Source organism: Polyodon spathula, chromosome 8 (assembly GCF_017654505.1).
Source record: "Polyodon spathula isolate WHYD16114869_AA chromosome 8, ASM1765450v1, whole genome shotgun sequence".
Taxonomy (NCBI): Eukaryota; Metazoa; Chordata; class Actinopteri; order Acipenseriformes; family Polyodontidae; genus Polyodon; species Polyodon spathula.
The window spans coordinates 25,644,230-25,663,831 of record NC_054541.1 but is presented as its reverse complement, the minus strand read 5'-3'; the positions used below and the strand labels follow the sequence as shown (position 1 = coordinate 25,663,831).

The following is a 19,602-nucleotide window of genomic DNA, read 5'->3' as shown; positions in this document are numbered from 1 at the left end:
CATACAGAATATAGTATATGTCACCCACCAGATCCCTACTGCTATACGTACATGTCTATCTCTATCCCTGTGGCAGTTTGGGTCTGGATGGTGCAATTTATACTCATAAACATATGTATATAATCACGTGATAGTTTACAAACAAAACGTGTGGCCAGTGCATTAGGCGAAACCTTTATATCGTGCACAGTTTTATTTTTTTTACTATTTTAGCCATCCGTTGCATATAACAAACTACAAAATAGCACCATTATACAGTGGATAGGATTTCTTAATATGGTTTGAAATATATATGTACGCTGGTAGTACAACAATGTATAGAATAAAATAAATGGTTGATTACACTGATATAACATGAACTTATTACCTGAACAAAAATGGTCTGTAAGATTCAGAAAGCTTACATGAATTAATAATGCATTTGTAAAACATATCACTGTTCAGCTAACTGTTTAATTAATATTTGAAAAAATAGACACTTTTTATTATTTTTAAAATATATGAATTTCATTAGTCTACTTAACCGTGGTGGACAGGTGTAATTGCCAATTTTTGGACGCATCATCATAGAGAATATTTATTCCTCCTCACAGAAACTGGTTCAACTATACATGTCACACTGTGCAGATCTGAGAAGGGCAAACATACTGTGTTATCAGAGACTTTAAAATCAACAGTCTGTACAGAAGTGCAAATATTATAATTCTTAGAAATTGCAACTGATGACACCAGGATGACTTTTGCAACCTAAGTTAACCAGAGTGCACTGCAGCATTCTGTAACAGAATCCAGAGCTGGGACATTCTATAGTATTTACTATCCTATAGGACATTAAGGGCCTCATTTACGAAAGGGCACTAAATTTGGACTTAGTGCGCACGTAAAGCCTAACCTGCTCGATAAATCTAAATTTACTGCCCCATTTACTAAAAGACAACACATTCATTTTCATGCACATAATTTACATACCATACCGTGCACACTAAATGTATTGTGAGCGATGATTGAATGCGCACAATAATGTCAGAGACTTACCCGTGACCACCGTGATATCAAAATTTCAAAGTGTTATTGTTTACTATTTTGCATTTTCACAGCTTGTCAGTATCTTTTTTTTTTCAGTGATGTTAAAAACTTAATATTTTGGGATATAGGTTAAATATTGAGACTTAGCCTTATATACTCTAATATGCAGTATTTTTATTTATTTATTTATTTATTTTTGTACTGTTTAAGATTTCCATTGGAAGTAAAATACTCATCTATTTCCTCCATTATATTACATTTGTCAGGAGTCTTTTTGTCAGTGTTCTAGGAAAGCTGCTTCTAGTTAATGTGTTTTGTGTAAAGTAGTATATTTGAGTATGTTGGCCTACATACAATTTATATAGACATGTTCACGTACATTACAGTGTGTGTGTGTGTGTATATATATATATATATATATATATATATATATATATATATTTACAGTGTGGCCCACCAAGTCTTAAATGGCCTTTGCTGCCAGATATTTCCATTCAATCAAATTTTCATAAGCCTATCAGTGGCTAAAGCCTGGTGTCCAAACAAACTAATTATTGCTCACTTTAATGTGCACAATAATACAATTATTGCCCTTTAGTAAATAATGTGTGAATGAAGCTCATCTCATTATTCAGAGAAGGATGCTTCATTTAAATAGATTATCATGCATACAAATCACATATTCATTATGATTACCATACTATGGCACAATAAAAATTAGTGTGCACCATAATATGCCCACTATTTTGCGCGATAATGAATACAATTGCATTAATAAATACGGAAATCATTAACACGCACAGTAATTGCAATTATCATGCACCGTAAGGTGTAGCGCCCTTTCGTAAATGAGGCTCAGTGGACGGTCTCAGACAGATGCATTACACCTGCCTTTCCGGGAATGTGTGCCCAAAGTCATTGTCATAGACGCCAAGGTTCTTATCGAAACTGATAAAAAAGGCAAAATGCAATCCAGGGCTCATTAATCATTAATCTTCATTAATCACGTTACAGTTTAAACATTACTCATGTACAAGCCTGCTGCATTTTGGGTACCAATTCCAGATTAAGATTTGTTTCAATTGGTGGTTGTGAATTTAGCTTCCATGAAAGTGTAGGGAGAATGGCACTGACCAGTCAGGCACAGAGCACAATAAAAACTTCATGTTTGTCTAAACTTGTTGGGTGCAAATTCACTTTGCAGCACCTACATGCTTACGTCTTAATCATTAATTTGGTAATCCCACAGATTACCAAATAGTTTTTTCCAACAACATAAAAAAAAGAAACAAAATTGTTTAAGGTAAAATGGATACACTGCTAGCCAGTGTTTCTTCTTTGGCTAAAAGAGTTGAGATGGTATGACTAGAGCTGTCGCGGTACTCTACCATAACGACAACACAGAATTAAAGTGTTGATATGTTTCATGTCATACTGTAATTATTTGTTGTTTTCCTGAAGGAGGGGTTGTCAATATGTGTTTTAAATAAAATAACAATAATTGCTGTATTTGATCCTATTTGTCCTCAAGTCCTTATCCATTGTTCCAGCCCTGCTGTTACTCTGGAGCCAGTCCAATTTGCTCAAGGTCTACATGAGCAGAGCCATATGAACTCCAGGATACCCAGAAGCTGCTCTGAAATGGCTGGTGCACAGAAATGAAACCAACAGCCACGGAGTCACACATCACAGCCCAGATCTTAGTGGCGATATTGCTTCAATACATTTTTAGTAAAGTGATTTTCCTACCAATATCAAATTGCACTGTTAAACAGCAGAAAGCCCTCCACTGCATTTCTACTATTGAACTCATTTATATTATGTTTCACCAGTTTCCATGAACAATACAGTGAACCATTCTGCAATGGCACATTCACCTCTTCTATTAATTGTTATTGTTATTATTATAATTTATTTTACTCTGGATTTTGCTCTTCTACATCCGGTAGTTTCTGTTGCCTGTGTTCCCTCAGCTGGAATTCCTCGAACGTGCCTCCTAGAACAGAGAAGAAAGAATGGGTTCATTAATCTTCCTCAGTACTAAAAAACACTTATCTAAATAAACAACATTTCCATTTTTCTGTTTAAGTTGAGTTCAGGAGTCTTTTAGTAGTGATTTCATATTTTAGCTTTTAAACGCCCAACTGCGTGAAGAGGATAGTTAGAGGATAGTGTGTACCTTAAATAAAACTAAAAAGTATCTTGGTTTGTAAGACAAATAGTGATTTAAGTTCCAGACTGACTGATAAAAGCGATGTGTGTTTAAAACATCAACCATAACTATTAAACACACTTCATAATGCAGAGTTTAGAGTTTAGAGTTTAATTATATAATATATATATATATATATATATATATATATATATATATATATATATATATATATATATATATATATTTTTTTATTTTTTTTTTTTTATTTTTTTTTTTTAAATGATGTCTCAATTGAAAATTCTAGGTTGTGCAAACCTTTTGGCTATAGACGTGCAGAAGCAAACCCTCATAAACTTCTGTTTCCTAATAATTGCCCATACTTTATTACGCAAGACGTGCAGTACTGAATGAAAGGTCATCACACTTGAAAACACATACCTTGCAAGATGGCTGGCTATTACCAGATATATGTTTCTGTAAACAAATTAATTTTTTTTTTTTTTCTTATAGCTCTTATACTTTCAAACTATCTCAGCAACAGAGATGCACAAACACATTCATTTAGAAATACTGTTAGTGTTGCACTAAGTAGAAATCCAAGTGGAATCAAAGAAAACAAAACATACCCTAAGTGAGGAAATAGTTTGAGCCATAATAACACATTTCTATTCCATGACAATTCTCCCATAAGCAACTACAATCTGAACCCCAGTTCCATGCTGCTAGATCAAAATATACAGTAGCATCCTACCCCAGCTAAACCCCCAAAACAGACATTGAGAATCCTTGAAAAAAACAGATGGTGTATTATAGCGGATCTATTTTGTAAATTTATTCAATATCTAAGCCGGGCTCATTGGAAACTGGCAGGCTCTTTCAAATAAGCACTCTAAAATGGAAAGAGCAATATCAGATTGGCTCTGCCCTACCTTTTGTGCTTTCGGCATATTGGTGTGGCGCTGGGCACGTACAGAGCGTGAGGATTTGGCTGGCTTAACAGGCGCGCAGTACATCTCCAGCCGCCTCAGGTCACAGCTCTGAAAGCAGCACTCGTTCACGATGCCCCTGTGGTGTGGCCGCCTTGTGCTGGCCCCATAGCCTGTTTGTCTGTCTGTGGAGGACAGTGAAAAGAGCTTTACTAGCACACATTGCATCACAGCCACTAAGGCCTTAACATTGTCTTCTGTAAAATGATCATTAACATTTTTTTTTTTTTTTTTTGCATACAGCACATAAATATTTGTAGGTTATTTTCAAATTAAATGTTATTTGGCATCTATAAAATTAGGCTACATGACATTTTGCTGCTGATTTTCTGAACACCTTGCAAACTCATTACATTCCAACATCTGTCACCCTAGTAGATGTAATAACAGTCTATGTAATAAAAGTCAGTAAGTAAATGGTTATTATGAATATGTTGGCTAAAATATACTCTTCAAAAAAAGAAATGCATAGGTGTTTTGAATGTAGTTTTTATAGCATTAGTATGGCAGTTTTCATAGTAAAATAGACATTTCCAAAGAACCTTAACCTGTACAGAAATGATTAAGACAGTAAATCATAAAGTCACTTTCAAAGGTCAAACAAAGTTCAAGGTCAAGAGAAATCAGTAACAGGTATGACATCCTGACATCTCCTACCCATGGATCAAAAACCCATGGATCACGTCGATCAGGCTTGTCCCACAAATGCTCAAAGGGGTTCAGACCCGGTAAATTAGACTGCCAGGGGAGAACTTGAACTTGTTGTGAGTGAGGAAAGCTGTGGTGGCCCAGGCTGTGTGCAGCCGTGCATTGTCATGCTGGAAGATGACATTATGATGGTTCATGAATGGGATCACATCAGGCTGTATGACAATGTATGAAAATTCTACATATTCCTGATACTGCAGATGTTGTAGAGGTTGCAGTGGTGAACCTGTCACGTAAATGACAGGTTCCGTCATCACATGTGGTCTACCGGATCTTGGATGGTCAAGGGTTGTTCCATGTTGCCAAAGTCCTCCTATAGTGATATAGTCATCCTATAGTGCTCTGGGAAACATTCAGAGATCGTGCCGTGGTGGACTGAGATTCGCTGGCTTCCAAATGTCCAACAGCATTATACCACTGAGACTCGTTAAGTCTAGGCATAACTTCAAATCTGTCCTACATCGAACAGCAATAAGACATGCAAGCTGAGAACCCTCCACTTTCACAGCCACATCTCTGCATGTTGCACATACAGTGAATGCACGTGAATATTGCAAGTCTTAAGCAAATGGTTTTGGGAATATTCATGTGTTTTGTCGTTTTGGCATATGTCACACATTTTAGATCCTGACAATGTGACACTGTCAGCAAAACGTGTTTAAATAAAATACAATTCTTTTGATAAAGTTTTGCTGCAATTTTTAGAGATTGAAGAAAAAAATATCTGCTATGCGTTTCTTTTTTTTTTAAAGGGTATACACCAACATGAAACTATTCAGTGGATGCCATGTGTTTACAATGGTGTAAATGACAATTGTTCTTAGAGTCTATCACATTGCGTAATGTGGACCATTTTTGGCAGCTTAGCTAACCTAATTAAACGCAGACTCTTTGTGTTTTACAATGCTTTAAACCAAAAGGCAGGGCTGTTGCAGTGCAAAGACCCTGCAGCAATGTTATTCTTTTCACCCCCAGCAGGAGCAGCAGGGATGTTTATCACCATCCTCTTTAAACACACTGAGGAGAGTAGCTGGCACCTAGGCCTTATCACTTTCCAAGTTCATTTGTTTATTGTATTTATTTATCAGGGACATATATAATTATAATATAAGAATCACTTAAGGGGCTCCCGAGTGGCGCATCCAGTAAAATCACTCCACGTGGAGTGCAGGATGTGCCCTATAGTCTGGGGATCGCAGGTTTGAGTCCAGGCTATGTCACAGCCAACCGTGACCAGGAGTTCCTAGGGGGTGGCACACAACTAGCCGAGTAGGAAGGTAGGGAGGGATCAGGTCGGCAGGGTAATCCACAGCTCACCGCACATAAGCAACCCCTGATGCGCCTGTAGTTCTGCAGTGGAGCCACCAGATCTGTGTTATCCTCCAGCACTGTAGGTCTGGTGGCCTCACTGCGGATTCACAGTGCAAAAAATGATGGATTGGCAGGAGCACATTTCAGAGGACGCGTGCTCCAGCCTCCATCCCCCAGGTCAGCAGGGGGGTTGCAAGCGGTGAGCCGAGGATACAGCTAATGATTGGGCACACTAAACTGTGGAGAAAACCAGGGTAAAAAAATTGGAGACGACTAAATTTATAAAATAATACAAAAAAGAGTCACTTAAATGAGACAAGATGCATTGCATTTTCAATTTTGATATTGCAGACCGCCTGTCAATGAAGATGTTTTGGTGGTCTTTTAAGTGGTCATAATAAGTAAATTTGACAGTGCTGTCGACTCAAAACATTAGCATCCTGAAAGACATATTTGCGGTCAAATATCTTGCACAAATCAAGGTCATTGCTACCTGTCCCTCAAACTCATATCCACTGTTTTTCAAAACGACTTGTAATTCTGTTGAACAAGCAGCTGGAGTCAAGAAAATAATCAGCTAAAACAGATTTGAAAATGGCGTATTAGGAAGGATTATTGCTTCTGATCTCTATAAACAAAGGTTAGTTGGCTGTGAGCTTTGTAAACAAACATGGAAAAATACTTTAGTGGAATTGACATGCTGCCATGTGCGACACGCAGCTTCATTTTTAAACCCTTGTCATCAAAACTGTCTAATCCTGGCTGTTGGAGCCTGGATTACTCTGTGTTGATTGTTGCTTATATTTGTAAATGGCTGTAAACACTGTTTCTGTCCAGAAGAAGCTCTGTGTATACATGAAGATATACTGTTTGAGCAGAACAAACTAATGATAAAGAAAGAGATGGTCTAATGTTTTTATTTTTCTAAATTATAAGTTTATTTCAAAATACAAAAAATTCCAACCAAGCTGCTCAATTGAACTGTATGTGTATGATATGGATAAGTATATATAATATATATATATATATATATATATATATATATATATATATATATATATATACATACACACACACACACACACACACCAGGAATGCATTAACAAATAAAATTTCAGAGACATTCAGATACGGAACGATAGGAAATGGCAACAATGTAAAAAACACTGCCTTGACCCTTCGCTTATAAAATTATCCATCACGCTGCCAGCACCATTAGCTGTTTTTAAAATGTTATTGTTGTCATCCGCAAGGATAGACAAAGGGCATCCAAATATGTAATAAGCCTGCGTAAGATCCAATACAGTTCAATTCAGCCACATCTTTAATGGATCAGACTATCCCTTCCCTAGTTGCTGTGACCCTTCCTCATAAATCTTTTGCCTCAGTCCAACAAGCTTCAATTAATGAGCTCCCCCTGGTGACTGCTGAACACCCACGCAGTTTTATTGAGTTTGGGCGATTGTGTGTGAAATTGCAGCTATTAGCCAAATCAATCGGGGTTGAGAACTCAGACATAAAGAGGTCATCATGGCACAATGTAAAGGCGTCTCAAAACCACTGTTCAGCTCTCAACCTGACACCAATGAGGCCCCTACTGGAAAACCTTAAACCTAGACCACTAGATTTTGTTTGTGGGGGGAGGGGGAGATGGGGTGTTGATGCTGGTGGCTGACAGCTACGACACTGACTTAGACTTAAGGGCTACGCACACCGGAAGCGAAAGGAACGACACGAGACGCCATACGATCTGATTTATGGCGTCTTTCTTTTTATTGTCTTTATAACCACTGACAAAGAACATTACAATTTTCAACTTAAATAATTTAATTATGATTGATGTCCATTTTTTTTTTTAAATTATAATTTATTTGGTAATTCCTGCGTGAGCGAGACAGTGACAGTCTGACAGCCATTACCTTTGACCTTATTTCTGACTGGTCCATTGCGAAGTGAACAGTGCGTAGTGTGAATAGAAATAAAACGAACGGATTTCTATATTCGCTCGCTTCGCTTGTGATGTGCATTATTCAATTTAAATCAGTAGTTTTAATTACTTTTTATCGCTCGCTCGTTCACTTGTGTCATTCTCGTCCTATGTGCAAAGCCCGTTCACATACTGAAACTGGGTAGACAACAAAAACTGTAAGAATCCTCTGCACGGACGTGAGACCCTCAAAATTGTGGGTAAACCTTAAGACTTGACATGTCTGCAGGTTCTGAGCTGAACGCTTTTAATCACTGGCCACCTTCTATTGAGTATTATATTATGTATAATGTATAATACCAGTGAATCTTTCCAAGCTGTCATTCAAGCTTTCATCGTGTCTGGTTGGGGCCCTTCCTGTTCAAATGGAACTAATTAGCTTAATGCACTATGGAAAGTGGGTGACAAGATGGAAATGGTTTAGACAGTGTAAAGAAGGAATGGATAGCATTTCTGCAAGGCCCAGGCTGACATCTGTAAAACAGGAGAGCTCTGTCATGGCAGCCAACTGGAAAGAAATGTGTTCAGTCTGGGGGTAGCATCCTAACTGAGTAACACGCTAATACAATTGGGAAATTATTGAATGTATTCTCTGGGATCAATACAAAGCTCAAGATGGTAAGCACCTTGCCAGGACATCACAATTTACAGGTCTGTGTCTGAAGCCACTGCTGGAAAGTTATTGTCACTGCCAATAAAATCCCATTGTTGGCAGAAGAAATGCTTTGCTGTACAGATTCACTATGTAACACAATTTTTGTTCCTGGGTAGTAAGTATTATTTCCTAATTGCTTATGCCTCAAAAGAATAGAAAATGGCTATTATTCCCCACAAACTTTGCTTTTGTGACCAGGACAGTGATATTTCAAAATATCACTATTTCCAATGGGAAAACAATGATGTGCAAATGTGTGTCTTTTCGTTCACATAAAGTCAGTATAAAACAACATATGAATCCAAATTAACATGTATTTATACTAAAGTAATACAAAAATGACTACAAAAGATTTAGAAGTGAGTAGTTTTTCGAGATTTACGATTATACTGTAAATACAGTCATAATAGCCATTTTCTATACTTTTGAGGCATAAGCAATTAGAAAATAACACTTACTACCCAGGAACAAAAAAAAAAAAAAAAAAAAATTGTTACACGGTGTTATTCATGTTTTCATTTGTATGTATGCTGTCAAGGTCTGAGATAAGATAGGTAAATGCCAGTTCTCCCTGGAACTATTTATCTAAGCATAATGCCTGGGATGGATTTGTTTTGTCCTCTGCAAAGCTGTACTCCTAGTTTACTGTATCATATATCGGATACACTTTGTTTTTATAGGCCCACAGGAGGCCTATGAAAAGCAGTCTGGAACTGGTGCCTTGGTGCTCCCTGCTGAGTGTCAATGAGTTTATACTGCTGTCGGGGCTATGAAAGCGCAATAGACCTAAAAGTAAACTATTCTTATAGACATGGATTTTGAACTAAACTGGATTTCTTACAACTCCAGAACAGATGGTTTGTTGTGCAGCTTGCCTATTGCACAGTTCTTCTTACATATTCTTCTTACAAGCAGTCATGGTGAACAAGGACACAGTCAGGTGTGCAATTCATGGGTAAAGTTTGCTGTGCAGCAGAGACCTTGCATGAAAAGCATCCCTGTAGGCCAAAGCCAAATCATGTTCAGTTGCTAAGTTACAAATGTTCATTGATAGATGAAATGGTAGCCGTGTTTGTCCAGAGATGACAGACAAACAGAAGATGTGCTACCTTTTATTGGACTAACTAAACAAAATTTAATCACAAGCTTTCAAGACCTCAGAGGTCTCTTCTTCAGGTGAAAATAGGAAAGAAACCTTTGAGGTCTTGAAAGCTTGTGATTATTTTTTGTTCACATTTCTTTATCTTTGTGTAAGCAACAAATGGAAGCCATAAATCAGTTTTGCTTTGGCTTCAACGACAGTTTGTAAAACCAAAATAAAAGTGCTGCATTCACTGGCCTGTACTAGAAGCATAGGAATACCTTCTAGGGCCGTGGTCCTCAAAGTGGTGAAGCCAGGCCAACGTGCCCGTGGCAGCTGTTCTTAAATTATGGGTCGTGAACACATTTCTGGCGGGTCGTAGCATGAGAAAATAAAGAAAGCTTTAAACACGTTTTCCAACAAAGGCGCCAAAGCAGTCTGTTGACAGTGCTGCTCGCTTATGCCCAATCATATGTTAGCTAGGTGGGACATAAACTGTGTCTGGTTTCAAGTGCAGGTACTAACTGGAAGTTTAACCAATAGCAGAGTCAAATATCTACCAAGTTTTACACAGCTATCCATTCACGGTATTTGCACGAAAATTGAAGGCGTGTGAGTAACCAAATGGAAAGTGAAGATCTGACAGCTGTCCAATCATTCGTGAGCAGAGGCGGGCTGTTAATATGCTGGGTAAGCACTGAATTTTGCTGATTGTTAGTGGAGAAAAATAATACATTTCAGTATTTAGAATTTAATTTTCTATCACTATATTTTTTTGTTATTTCACCAGAAAATGGAAACACTATTGTTGATTTAGTTACGAATCCACTTTCTCTGAATAATTGTACTGGAGATGAGCGATCTTTAAAACAGAGTAGTGTTGACAAATTAGTCAAATTGAAACAAAGCGAGACACTATCTACACTTTTTATTTTAGTTTATTCACGGTTATCTGTGTAAACATGCTATTTAAAAAAAATATTTGCACTGCATATTTTATGTAAATTATTTAAAGAATAAGCGCATCACGCACAATTACTGCCTGAGACTTGGCTTTATTAGAGTGCCTTCTCGCGACATACATATGTGCAAAAGTTTTAGGCAGGTGTGAAAAAATGCTGTAAAGTAAGAATGCTTTCAAAAATAGACATGTTAATAGTAAATATTTATCAATTAACAAAATGCAAAGTGAGTGAACAGAAGAAAAATTTACATCAAATCAATATTTGGTGTGACCACCCTTTACCTACTTCTAGGTACACTTGCATACAGTTTTTGAAGGAAATCAGCAGGTAGGTTGGCCCAAACATCTTGGACAACTAACCACAGTTCTTCTGTGGATTTAGGCAGCATCAGTTGCTTCTCTCTCTTCATGTAATCCCAGACAGACTTGATGATGTTGAGATCAGGGCTCTGTGGGGGCCATACCATCACTTCCAGGACTCCTTGTTCTTCTTTACACTGAAGATAGTTCTTAATGACTTTCACTGTATGTTTGGGGTCGTTGTCATGCTGCAGAATAAATTTGGGGCCAATCAGATGCCTCCCTGATGGTATTGCATGATGGATAAGTATCTGCCTGTACTTGTCAGCATTGAGGAGACCATTAATTCTGACCAAATCCCCAACTCCATTTGCAGAAATGCAGCCCCAAACTTGCAAGGAACCTCCACCATGCTTCACTGTTCCCTGCAGACACTCATTCATGTATCGCTCTCCAGCCCTTCGGCGAACAAACTGCCTTCTGCTACAGCCAAATATTTAAAATTTTGACTCATCAGTCCAGAGCACCTGCTGCCATTTTTCTGCACCCCAGTTCCTGTGTTTTCATGCATAGTTGAGTTACTTGGCCTGATTCCACATCGGAGGTATGGCTTTTTGGCCGCAAGTCTTCCGTGAAGGCCACTTCTGACCAGACTTCTCCGGACAGTAGATGGGTGTACCAGGGTCCCACTGTTTTCTGCCAATTCTGAGCTGATGGCATTGCTGGACATCTTCCGATTGTGAAGGGAAGTAAGCATGATGTGTCTTTCATCTGCTGCAGTAAGTTTCCTTGGCCGACCACTGCGTCTACGGTCCTCAACATTGCCCGTTTCTTTGTGCTTCTTCAAAAGAGCTTGGACAGCACATCTGGAAACCCCTGTCCACCTTGAAATTTCTGCCTGGGAGAGACCTTGCTGATGCAGTATAACTACCTTGTCTCTTGTTGCTGTGCTCAGTTTTGCCATGATGTATGACTTTTGACACTAAACTGTCTTCAGCAACCTCACCTTGTTAGCTGAGTTTGGCTGTTCCTCACCCAGTTTTATTCCTCCTACACAGCTGTTTCTGTTTCAGTTAATGATTGTGTTTCATCATTAGCACCTGTTTGGTATAATTGTTTAATCATACACTTGACTATATGCCTACAAAATCCCTGACTTTGTGCAAGTGTACCTAGAAGAATTGATGCTGTTTTGAAGGCAAAGGGTGGTCACACCAAATATGGATTTGATGTAGATTTTTCTTCTGTTCACTCGCTTTGCATTTTGTTAATTGATAAATATAAACTATTAACATGTCTATTTTTGAAAGCATTCTTACTTTACAGCATTTTTTCACACCTGCCTAAAACTTTTGCACAGTACTGTATATATATATATATATATATATATATATATATATATATATATATATATATATATATATATATATACACACACACACACACACACACACACACACACACACACACACACACACACACACATATATATATATATATATATATATATATATATATATATATATATATATATATATATATATATATATATATATACACACACACACACACACACACACACACAACTTAAGATACTAGATACTAATTAAATTGTGACCATAAAGTGGTTTGGCTATCTTAAATGCCTGTTTAAAATGTTTCACTTTATGTCAGAGAAGTATAATATTATTCTACATGCTAAAATAAATCTCACATTACATGGGAATTCAATAAATGTCAATTTTAGGCCCATTCTGATGTTTTTATGTGAAAGGACACATCCTGTTTAAACATGAAGAAATAGAACTATCAAATTATATTTTGGAGTAGATTTTTTTTTTTTTGTTTCTTTCATGCAGTACATTTATATTGTCCTGTATAAACCTGGCCCTGAAACATATGTGAGTTATAATCAAAAAAGTACATTTCCTCAGTCAGACTGCTGGAAGTATATAAGAGCACAGGCATCCTGTCTTCAAGAACTCGGGAGTTGATTAGGGCATTATTCAAAGGGAAAAGTTCAACTTTTCAATTCACCATAATGAAATTCTGGCAATATACACTGAGAAAACTTCTGCAGGAAGCTTTCTGGACTCCTATTGCATACTCTGATTTCCTCTTTCAGCATGAATCAGGGATAAGGTGGCAACAAAGGTTCCAATGTAGTGCTGTTTTGTATTTTTCCAAGATTATTATTACATGGTTCTCTAAAATCCACCACCCCCCCCCCCTCAATCCCACACACAAAATAAATAAATAAATAAATAAATAATATATGGTGGTAAATAACTAGCAGCAGAATCATACACCTATTACAACATTCTGATACAATAACCTATGGAGCAATGGCTCAATGGACTGACTCTGGGATGTGATACCTTTCACCAGTAGATTCTAATCAAGTCAATGTTGGAACTGGTTATAATATTAAATACAGAGGTTGTTAGGAGGCCTAATTGAAAGGCATTCTGTGTTCTGTTTGTTTTCTCAGTTTGAACATTGATGAGCAGAGTTACACACAGTGCACTACACAAAAGCAGTCTTTGCACAATAGTTTAATTGTAGTTATTATACAGCATTAGACTTTACATCTGAACCCAGTTCAGGACATGGAGACTGAATAACACTCTCACCTCCTTAAGAAAGTGGTTCCTCCAGGGCTGGATTGTAGCACACTGGTGGGGGAGACTGGCAACGCACACACTGCAGCTTCCCACACTTTATTAACGCTTTCTCTGTTCTGCAGTCTCTAGTGCCTTTAACCCATCACCTTTAACAAGCACTAAAACATCTGCCTCAAAGTTTTCAACTCCCTTGACACTCAAGGCTTGCACTCATTTAATCCTAGTATCTTAAAGGAAACATAATTTTTCTCTTAACTATAAAACACCAGCATCAGTGCTTGTTAAGTAACTTAAAAATTATAACATGTATCAATGCCTGGCGGTCTCAATAAAATTGCTTTTTTAGTCCATTTGTGTGGTCTCTCTCAGATGTATACATTGGCTTTGCGATTGCCAAAGCTAATCAAATACTGAACTGCAAATAATTATGTCAAGGCATATACATAGGAACATGCAACATAATGGCCAATAGACTGTCTGTGCCAAAAGTGGCGTCACTCATGGGTTTTTCTTGGTATTTAAGGTTCTGTGAAAAAGTAAAAGTGGCAGGTGTGGCCAAATGCTCCTTTATGTGACTATTTTTCTATCCACTGTAACAGTAGACAAACCATTAAAATGCATAATATGAGTGGTTAAAAAATAGAATGACAAATTGCAGCTTTTTGGGTTGGCAAATCTGCTATTCGTCCTTCTACTCGAATTTTGAGCTTTTGCCCAGGATTGAGATAAAGAGGAACAGCATGAATAGTCTAATCATCTTTATCTGGCACAAAACTGAAATAAGAGAGGCAGATAATATTAACTGCAAATTAACTTTAAGTGCTGTGGGATGGAAGGTGACGGACGCTTGTCAACTGTGACAGATTGACTAAACTATACTCTGCTGGTCACATACTCTGCTGTACTGTTTAGGGAGGGAGATTTATTCATCGGAATTTCAAATGTTGGTCTGGCACGGCTAATTTTAGTGGAAAATATGTGACCCAAATCAGAAAAGAGTTTTCTTAAACTTTCTTTTACAGAGGAAGAAAAAAAGATATGCACTATTGACTACCATTTCCATCTCCTTTCTCCAAGATCCAAAACATAAGACAACTTACCTTAATCAGGATGTAAAGCATAAACCTTTTCATTTCTATATCTGCATACTATGCACAGTAAAACAGACAAATCAAGGTGACAGTTTGATGTAACTGATGTCTTACTGACTGCATTGTAAGGAAATGTTGCACTATTCCACTTGTCTGTTTTTGTACTGGCTCTATCTTATTGGCTTTGGGTAATAACAAGTATAACTTCTTCCTCACAATTCCTTCATTTTAATCATTTGCTCAGTTATCCTGCAAGTGCACTACAGATTCATTTGATATGTGTAGCAGGGCAGAGACTAGCAGCGAACCAGCAACCACACACAAAGTTTCTAACTTTATCTCACCTGCAGGTGTCAGAATCTTACACTACACGTGCTGCAGGCATCATGCGCTTTACCGTCACTTTGCTATATTAATGAGGTCCAGCTGCACATGAAGAGAATCTAAAGTTTAGGGACTTCAACTGCGTCAAATTTAAGAGATAGTACGGAAAAGCTACAGAAATAAGATACTGTATGTTACTATATATTGTTATTCTGATGCTTTGAAAAGGCTTGGCTATTCAGACCCTGGACTGCAATTCAGCAAAGCAAATCATTCAGAAAGCATTAAACATTGGAAACATAATATGCATAACAAAACAATCAAAAGTAAACTTACTGAAATAGAAGCCTTTCTCCTTGCACACAAACTGAAGAGTGTCCACAAGCTCAGCTCCGCACAGAGTCTCCGAGCCGGCTGCAGCTGCCTGAGTCAGGCACACAACACACAGGAGCAAGTAGAGCACATGGGTACAGGACAAAGAGCACATCTTAAACTGCAACCAATAAAAAAGAGAGATAAGCCTCTTAATAGCACACCACCAAACCTTTGTAGAGTGCAACTTGGGCTACAGCATTGAGTACACTTGTGACACATCCTGTCTTTTTATCATTATTTGTGTACTGGATCTGTCAACCTATCCATCCATCCATTATCATTAACGGCTTAATCCTTTACATGGTTGCGGTGAGCTGGAGCCTAACCCGGCAGACACAGGGCACAAGGCAGGACTAAACCCTGGATGGGACACCAACCAGTCCATCGCAGGGCACCACACACACACACACACACACACACACACACACAAAGAGGGCAATTTAGACTGACCAATCACCCTGAACAGCATGTCTTTTAACTATGGGAGGAAACCAGAGTACCCAGAGAAAACCCATGCAGCTGTGAGGCTGCAGCGCTAACCACCACGCCACTGTGCAGCCCCCTCAACCTATCCAGCCAACTGGATCTGTTTTGTCAATATAGTTTATAAACTTTAAATGAATAGGTGTACAGACAGATGATAAATATTAATAAATTAAACAGAATGTGTGAACAACCAACCAAGTCTTTCATATTAACCTTTTAACACGCCAAAATATGTAACTTCCCCCACCCCCAAACTATAAAAAGTCATACACAACTCCATGGGGAAAAGTGTGTTTATTACAACTGACAGACAACTCATCTTCTTTGCAACTGGCCAAACATTAGGCTTAATGGCACATCAGGTGTTTTATCACAGCTTTGATGTGTTAATGTAGCTGTCCAGCTGAATTTATGATTCTTAAAACCTGGAGAGCATTATTATTCTCTTTATTTTACTATTCTCTAAATAGCAAAATTATTAAGGGATCATTAGTTGAAAAATGTATCCCCCTTTTCTATCACCACCAACCTCTGGGATCAGTTGCAAAACGTCAGACGAACATTAAAGAGATGGAAAGCCAAATATATAATTATATTAAAAATATCAACCATGCTTGAGTGAAAATAATACATAAGTAAATAAATGCACAAGTCACTTTATATTATCAAAGTAGCATTTTATAAATTCAGTAATTTGATAAACGCAATTTTTTTTTTTTTTTTTTTTGCTGAACTAATTATGATAGATGGGTTTTTTTTGTTTGTTTGGGTTTTTTTTTTATTCAATACTTATTTTCACAGCAATATTTGATTTGTATCTGCAAAAGGTGGCTAACTTCTGGAATATAAACTTTGTGACATAAGAAAGCAATCACGGTAGGTCCACAGCACCAAACTGCTTATAATCTGACGAACGGCGGTCTTGCAGGCTTAAATGTGAGCTATATGAATGGAAAGTTGCAAACTTGCCAAACCCAGGAGCAGTAGCCAGGGAATCTCGACTGGACAAATTTACATAATAAAGAGAACGTACACGAGCGCCCGCCTACATCAGTGTTATAAATTGGAACTTCAAACCAGCTTTGCAAAGGGCATCTGAGGTAAAAATAAATAAATAAATAAACGTTTTATTTTTTGTTTAAAGGTTAATGTATTATTTGTCATTTATGCACAGCCAGCTATTTAATATGAAACCCTGCAGTTCTGCAACTAAAGCGATTCTTAATTCATTATCTCAGAAACGTAGTTCGTGCTGCAGACGGCAAAGTCAAAAACTCACATTTGAAATACAAGATAAAATACTTTTGCATATTACATGACATGAAGTAAATTCTTCTCAATTTATAATATGCATACTCACTCACTTTTTTATGCCTGGGATATAAATACACATGCTTAGTGGTGTTTTAACTTTATTTATGTATGCCAGTCAAACAGTAACACAGTATTGTAAAATAATAAAACAAATATTGTCATACAGTTAAGAACTTTTACAGCTATTGTATAGTTTTAAAACCCCACCAAATAGGAATGGTTGTTTCTCGACATTTGTACACAGTCAGACTTTTTTTCACAAACAAACAAAAAAATGGAAAGCACAACATAAATAAATAATTAAATAATTAAACTAAAACGTTAACAGTCAGAGACAGCAAACGTATTGTTACCTTGAAGACGTCACACAAGTGCCACTGATGGAAGAGTGAATGCCTGCTGGACATCCCCATGGATCCCTAAACTACAAAGACCAGCAAAATCAATGTGTTTGAAGTCATAAAAAAAAAAAAAAATCCAGCGCGAAATAGGATGAGATGTGGAGAGCAATGTCACATTTCAATATTCAGACTTTGTTCCAGGCTCTTCCACTGTGGTTTTTTGTAGAGGGAAGCGAGATTTAGCAAACAGAAGAGGGATTTAGAGAAAATCCTCACATTTATCTACATTACACAGACATTTTCGACAGGAAACAGCTGGGGGAACATTTGCTTTTTCCTCTGGCAAAGTTCTTCATTAAAGACTTTTGGGCACAATTACAAATAACGTCATAGCGCATTTCTAAAATGGGATTGAATTTCACTATGTAACACAATTTTTGTTCCTGGGTTATAAGTGTTATTTCCTAATTGCTTCAAAAGTATAGAAAATGGCTATTATTCCCCACAGAATTTGCTTTTGTGACCAGGACAGTGATATTTCAAAATATCACTATTTCCAATGGGAAAACGGGCAAATGTGTGTCTTTTCGTTCACATAAAGTCAGAAAAAACAACATATGAATCCAAATTAACATGTATTTTATACTAAAGTAATACAAAGATGACTACAAAAGATTTAGAAGTGAGTAGTTTTTCGAGATTTACGATTATACTGTAAATACAGTCGAATAACTATTGTATTTTTATATTATGTCACAGAAAAAAATGTAACAATAAAACTGTTTAACAAACAGTCAATTCCATTAAAGCTCTCATTGAGTTGGTTTCTTTGGACTTTCAAAATACTTGGACACATATTTATAATACTGAACTAAAGAAACACAGTTAACAAAAAACATTCATAAATCCCATATTATTTGTTATTTCCCAAAATAATTCATGTAAGCTGGTAATTGCTTTTTACTAGTTAATCATTTTAAGCAACTAATATTTTAATAAACAGATAATTGATAACATACACTGTGTTTGCTATTATAGGTGTTATCACATCACAACAACAAAATAAATATGACATCTTAAGAGAAAAGAGAAAATAGTTGTTGAATAATGTTTTTAACTAAAATCCTGACAACACTTGTTCTTTGCTTTAGGCGTTGCTAGGGCTCAATAACATTAGGCTTTGAGGCTATGCAAGACAGGTCAAGATGATCTACAGTCAGGAAGAGGCTGCACAAGCACATTCTCTTCAGTGGCTTCTTGCCATCTTTTCTGTCAGTATCAGGCTGTGTTCTTGTTTAAATGTTTCTAACCAGATGAACTTCTTACCTCACGACTGCTCTACAGGTTGTATGGTTTCTATGTGTGAGTCAAGATGCTCAGAACTCCTTTCTGATTTTCTTTGTACTGATCAGCATGTGAGAAAAGAGTATATGTGGTAAGCTTTGAATCGTCTCATTTGTTCTGTGCTAGCCCTAGGCACAGTAGAGTAGAACAACATTATGGCACTGATAGCACTGTGTCTGCCATCACAGACTAAATAATATGGGGATGATATAAATGAGGCCCAGCATGGTACATGGGGAGAGCTTGGCAGGTCCATCATCCATAGATGGCAGGGCAGTATGTACCCAAATAATGTTTGTTTTTTCATCAACATAACGATAAATAAAGCCAGAGAGCCTGATTTAAACTAGAGAGCCTGATTTAAACTAGATCATTTCCAGGTAACTGGCGCATGAAGCAGAGAGGATTTCTCACCATCAGATGTATGCGTCAGAGGAGCCGCAGAAACAGGGGATCAACGTTTATCTGCTCACGATCTGCTAGTTTTGCTGCATCACTAGCATGTTCAGATTTCCCAGCCAGCTGAGGGT

General features: G+C 37.3%; 1 protein-coding gene across 1 annotated transcript; it reads right to left on the bottom strand.

Annotated features, from left to right (window-relative positions):
- Window positions 1-1,402: 1,402 nt before the first annotated feature.
- On the bottom strand, window positions 1,403-18,005 carry LOC121319666 (insulin-like growth factor I). Its single transcript, XM_041257324.1, has 4 exons — window positions 17,741-18,005; window positions 15,549-15,705; window positions 4,111-4,292; window positions 1,403-3,022 (listed from the first exon to the last, which is right to left on the bottom strand). Exons 1-4 carry the CDS (start codon window positions 17,798-17,800, stop codon window positions 2,996-2,998), a joined length of 426 nt encoding a protein of 141 aa, XP_041113258.1. The 5' UTR covers window positions 17,801-18,005; the 3' UTR covers window positions 1,403-2,995.
- Between the last annotated feature and the right edge of the window lie 1,597 nt (window positions 18,006-19,602).

Excerpts from the sequence above, each read along its gene's own strand:
- LOC121319666 (XM_041257324.1), bottom strand. The coding sequence starts at position 17,800 with ATGGGGATGTCCAGCAGGCATTCACTCTTCCATCAGTGGCACTTGTGT. Across the intron at positions 15,706-17,740 it reads ACTTGTGTGACGTCTTCAAG|TTTAAGATGTGCTCTTTGTC; the intron begins GTAACAATACGT and ends TATTGGTTGCAG. Across the intron at positions 4,293-15,548 it reads GGAGAAAGGCTTCTATTTCA|ACAGACAAACAGGCTATGGG; the intron begins GTAAGTTTACTT and ends TGTCCTCCACAG.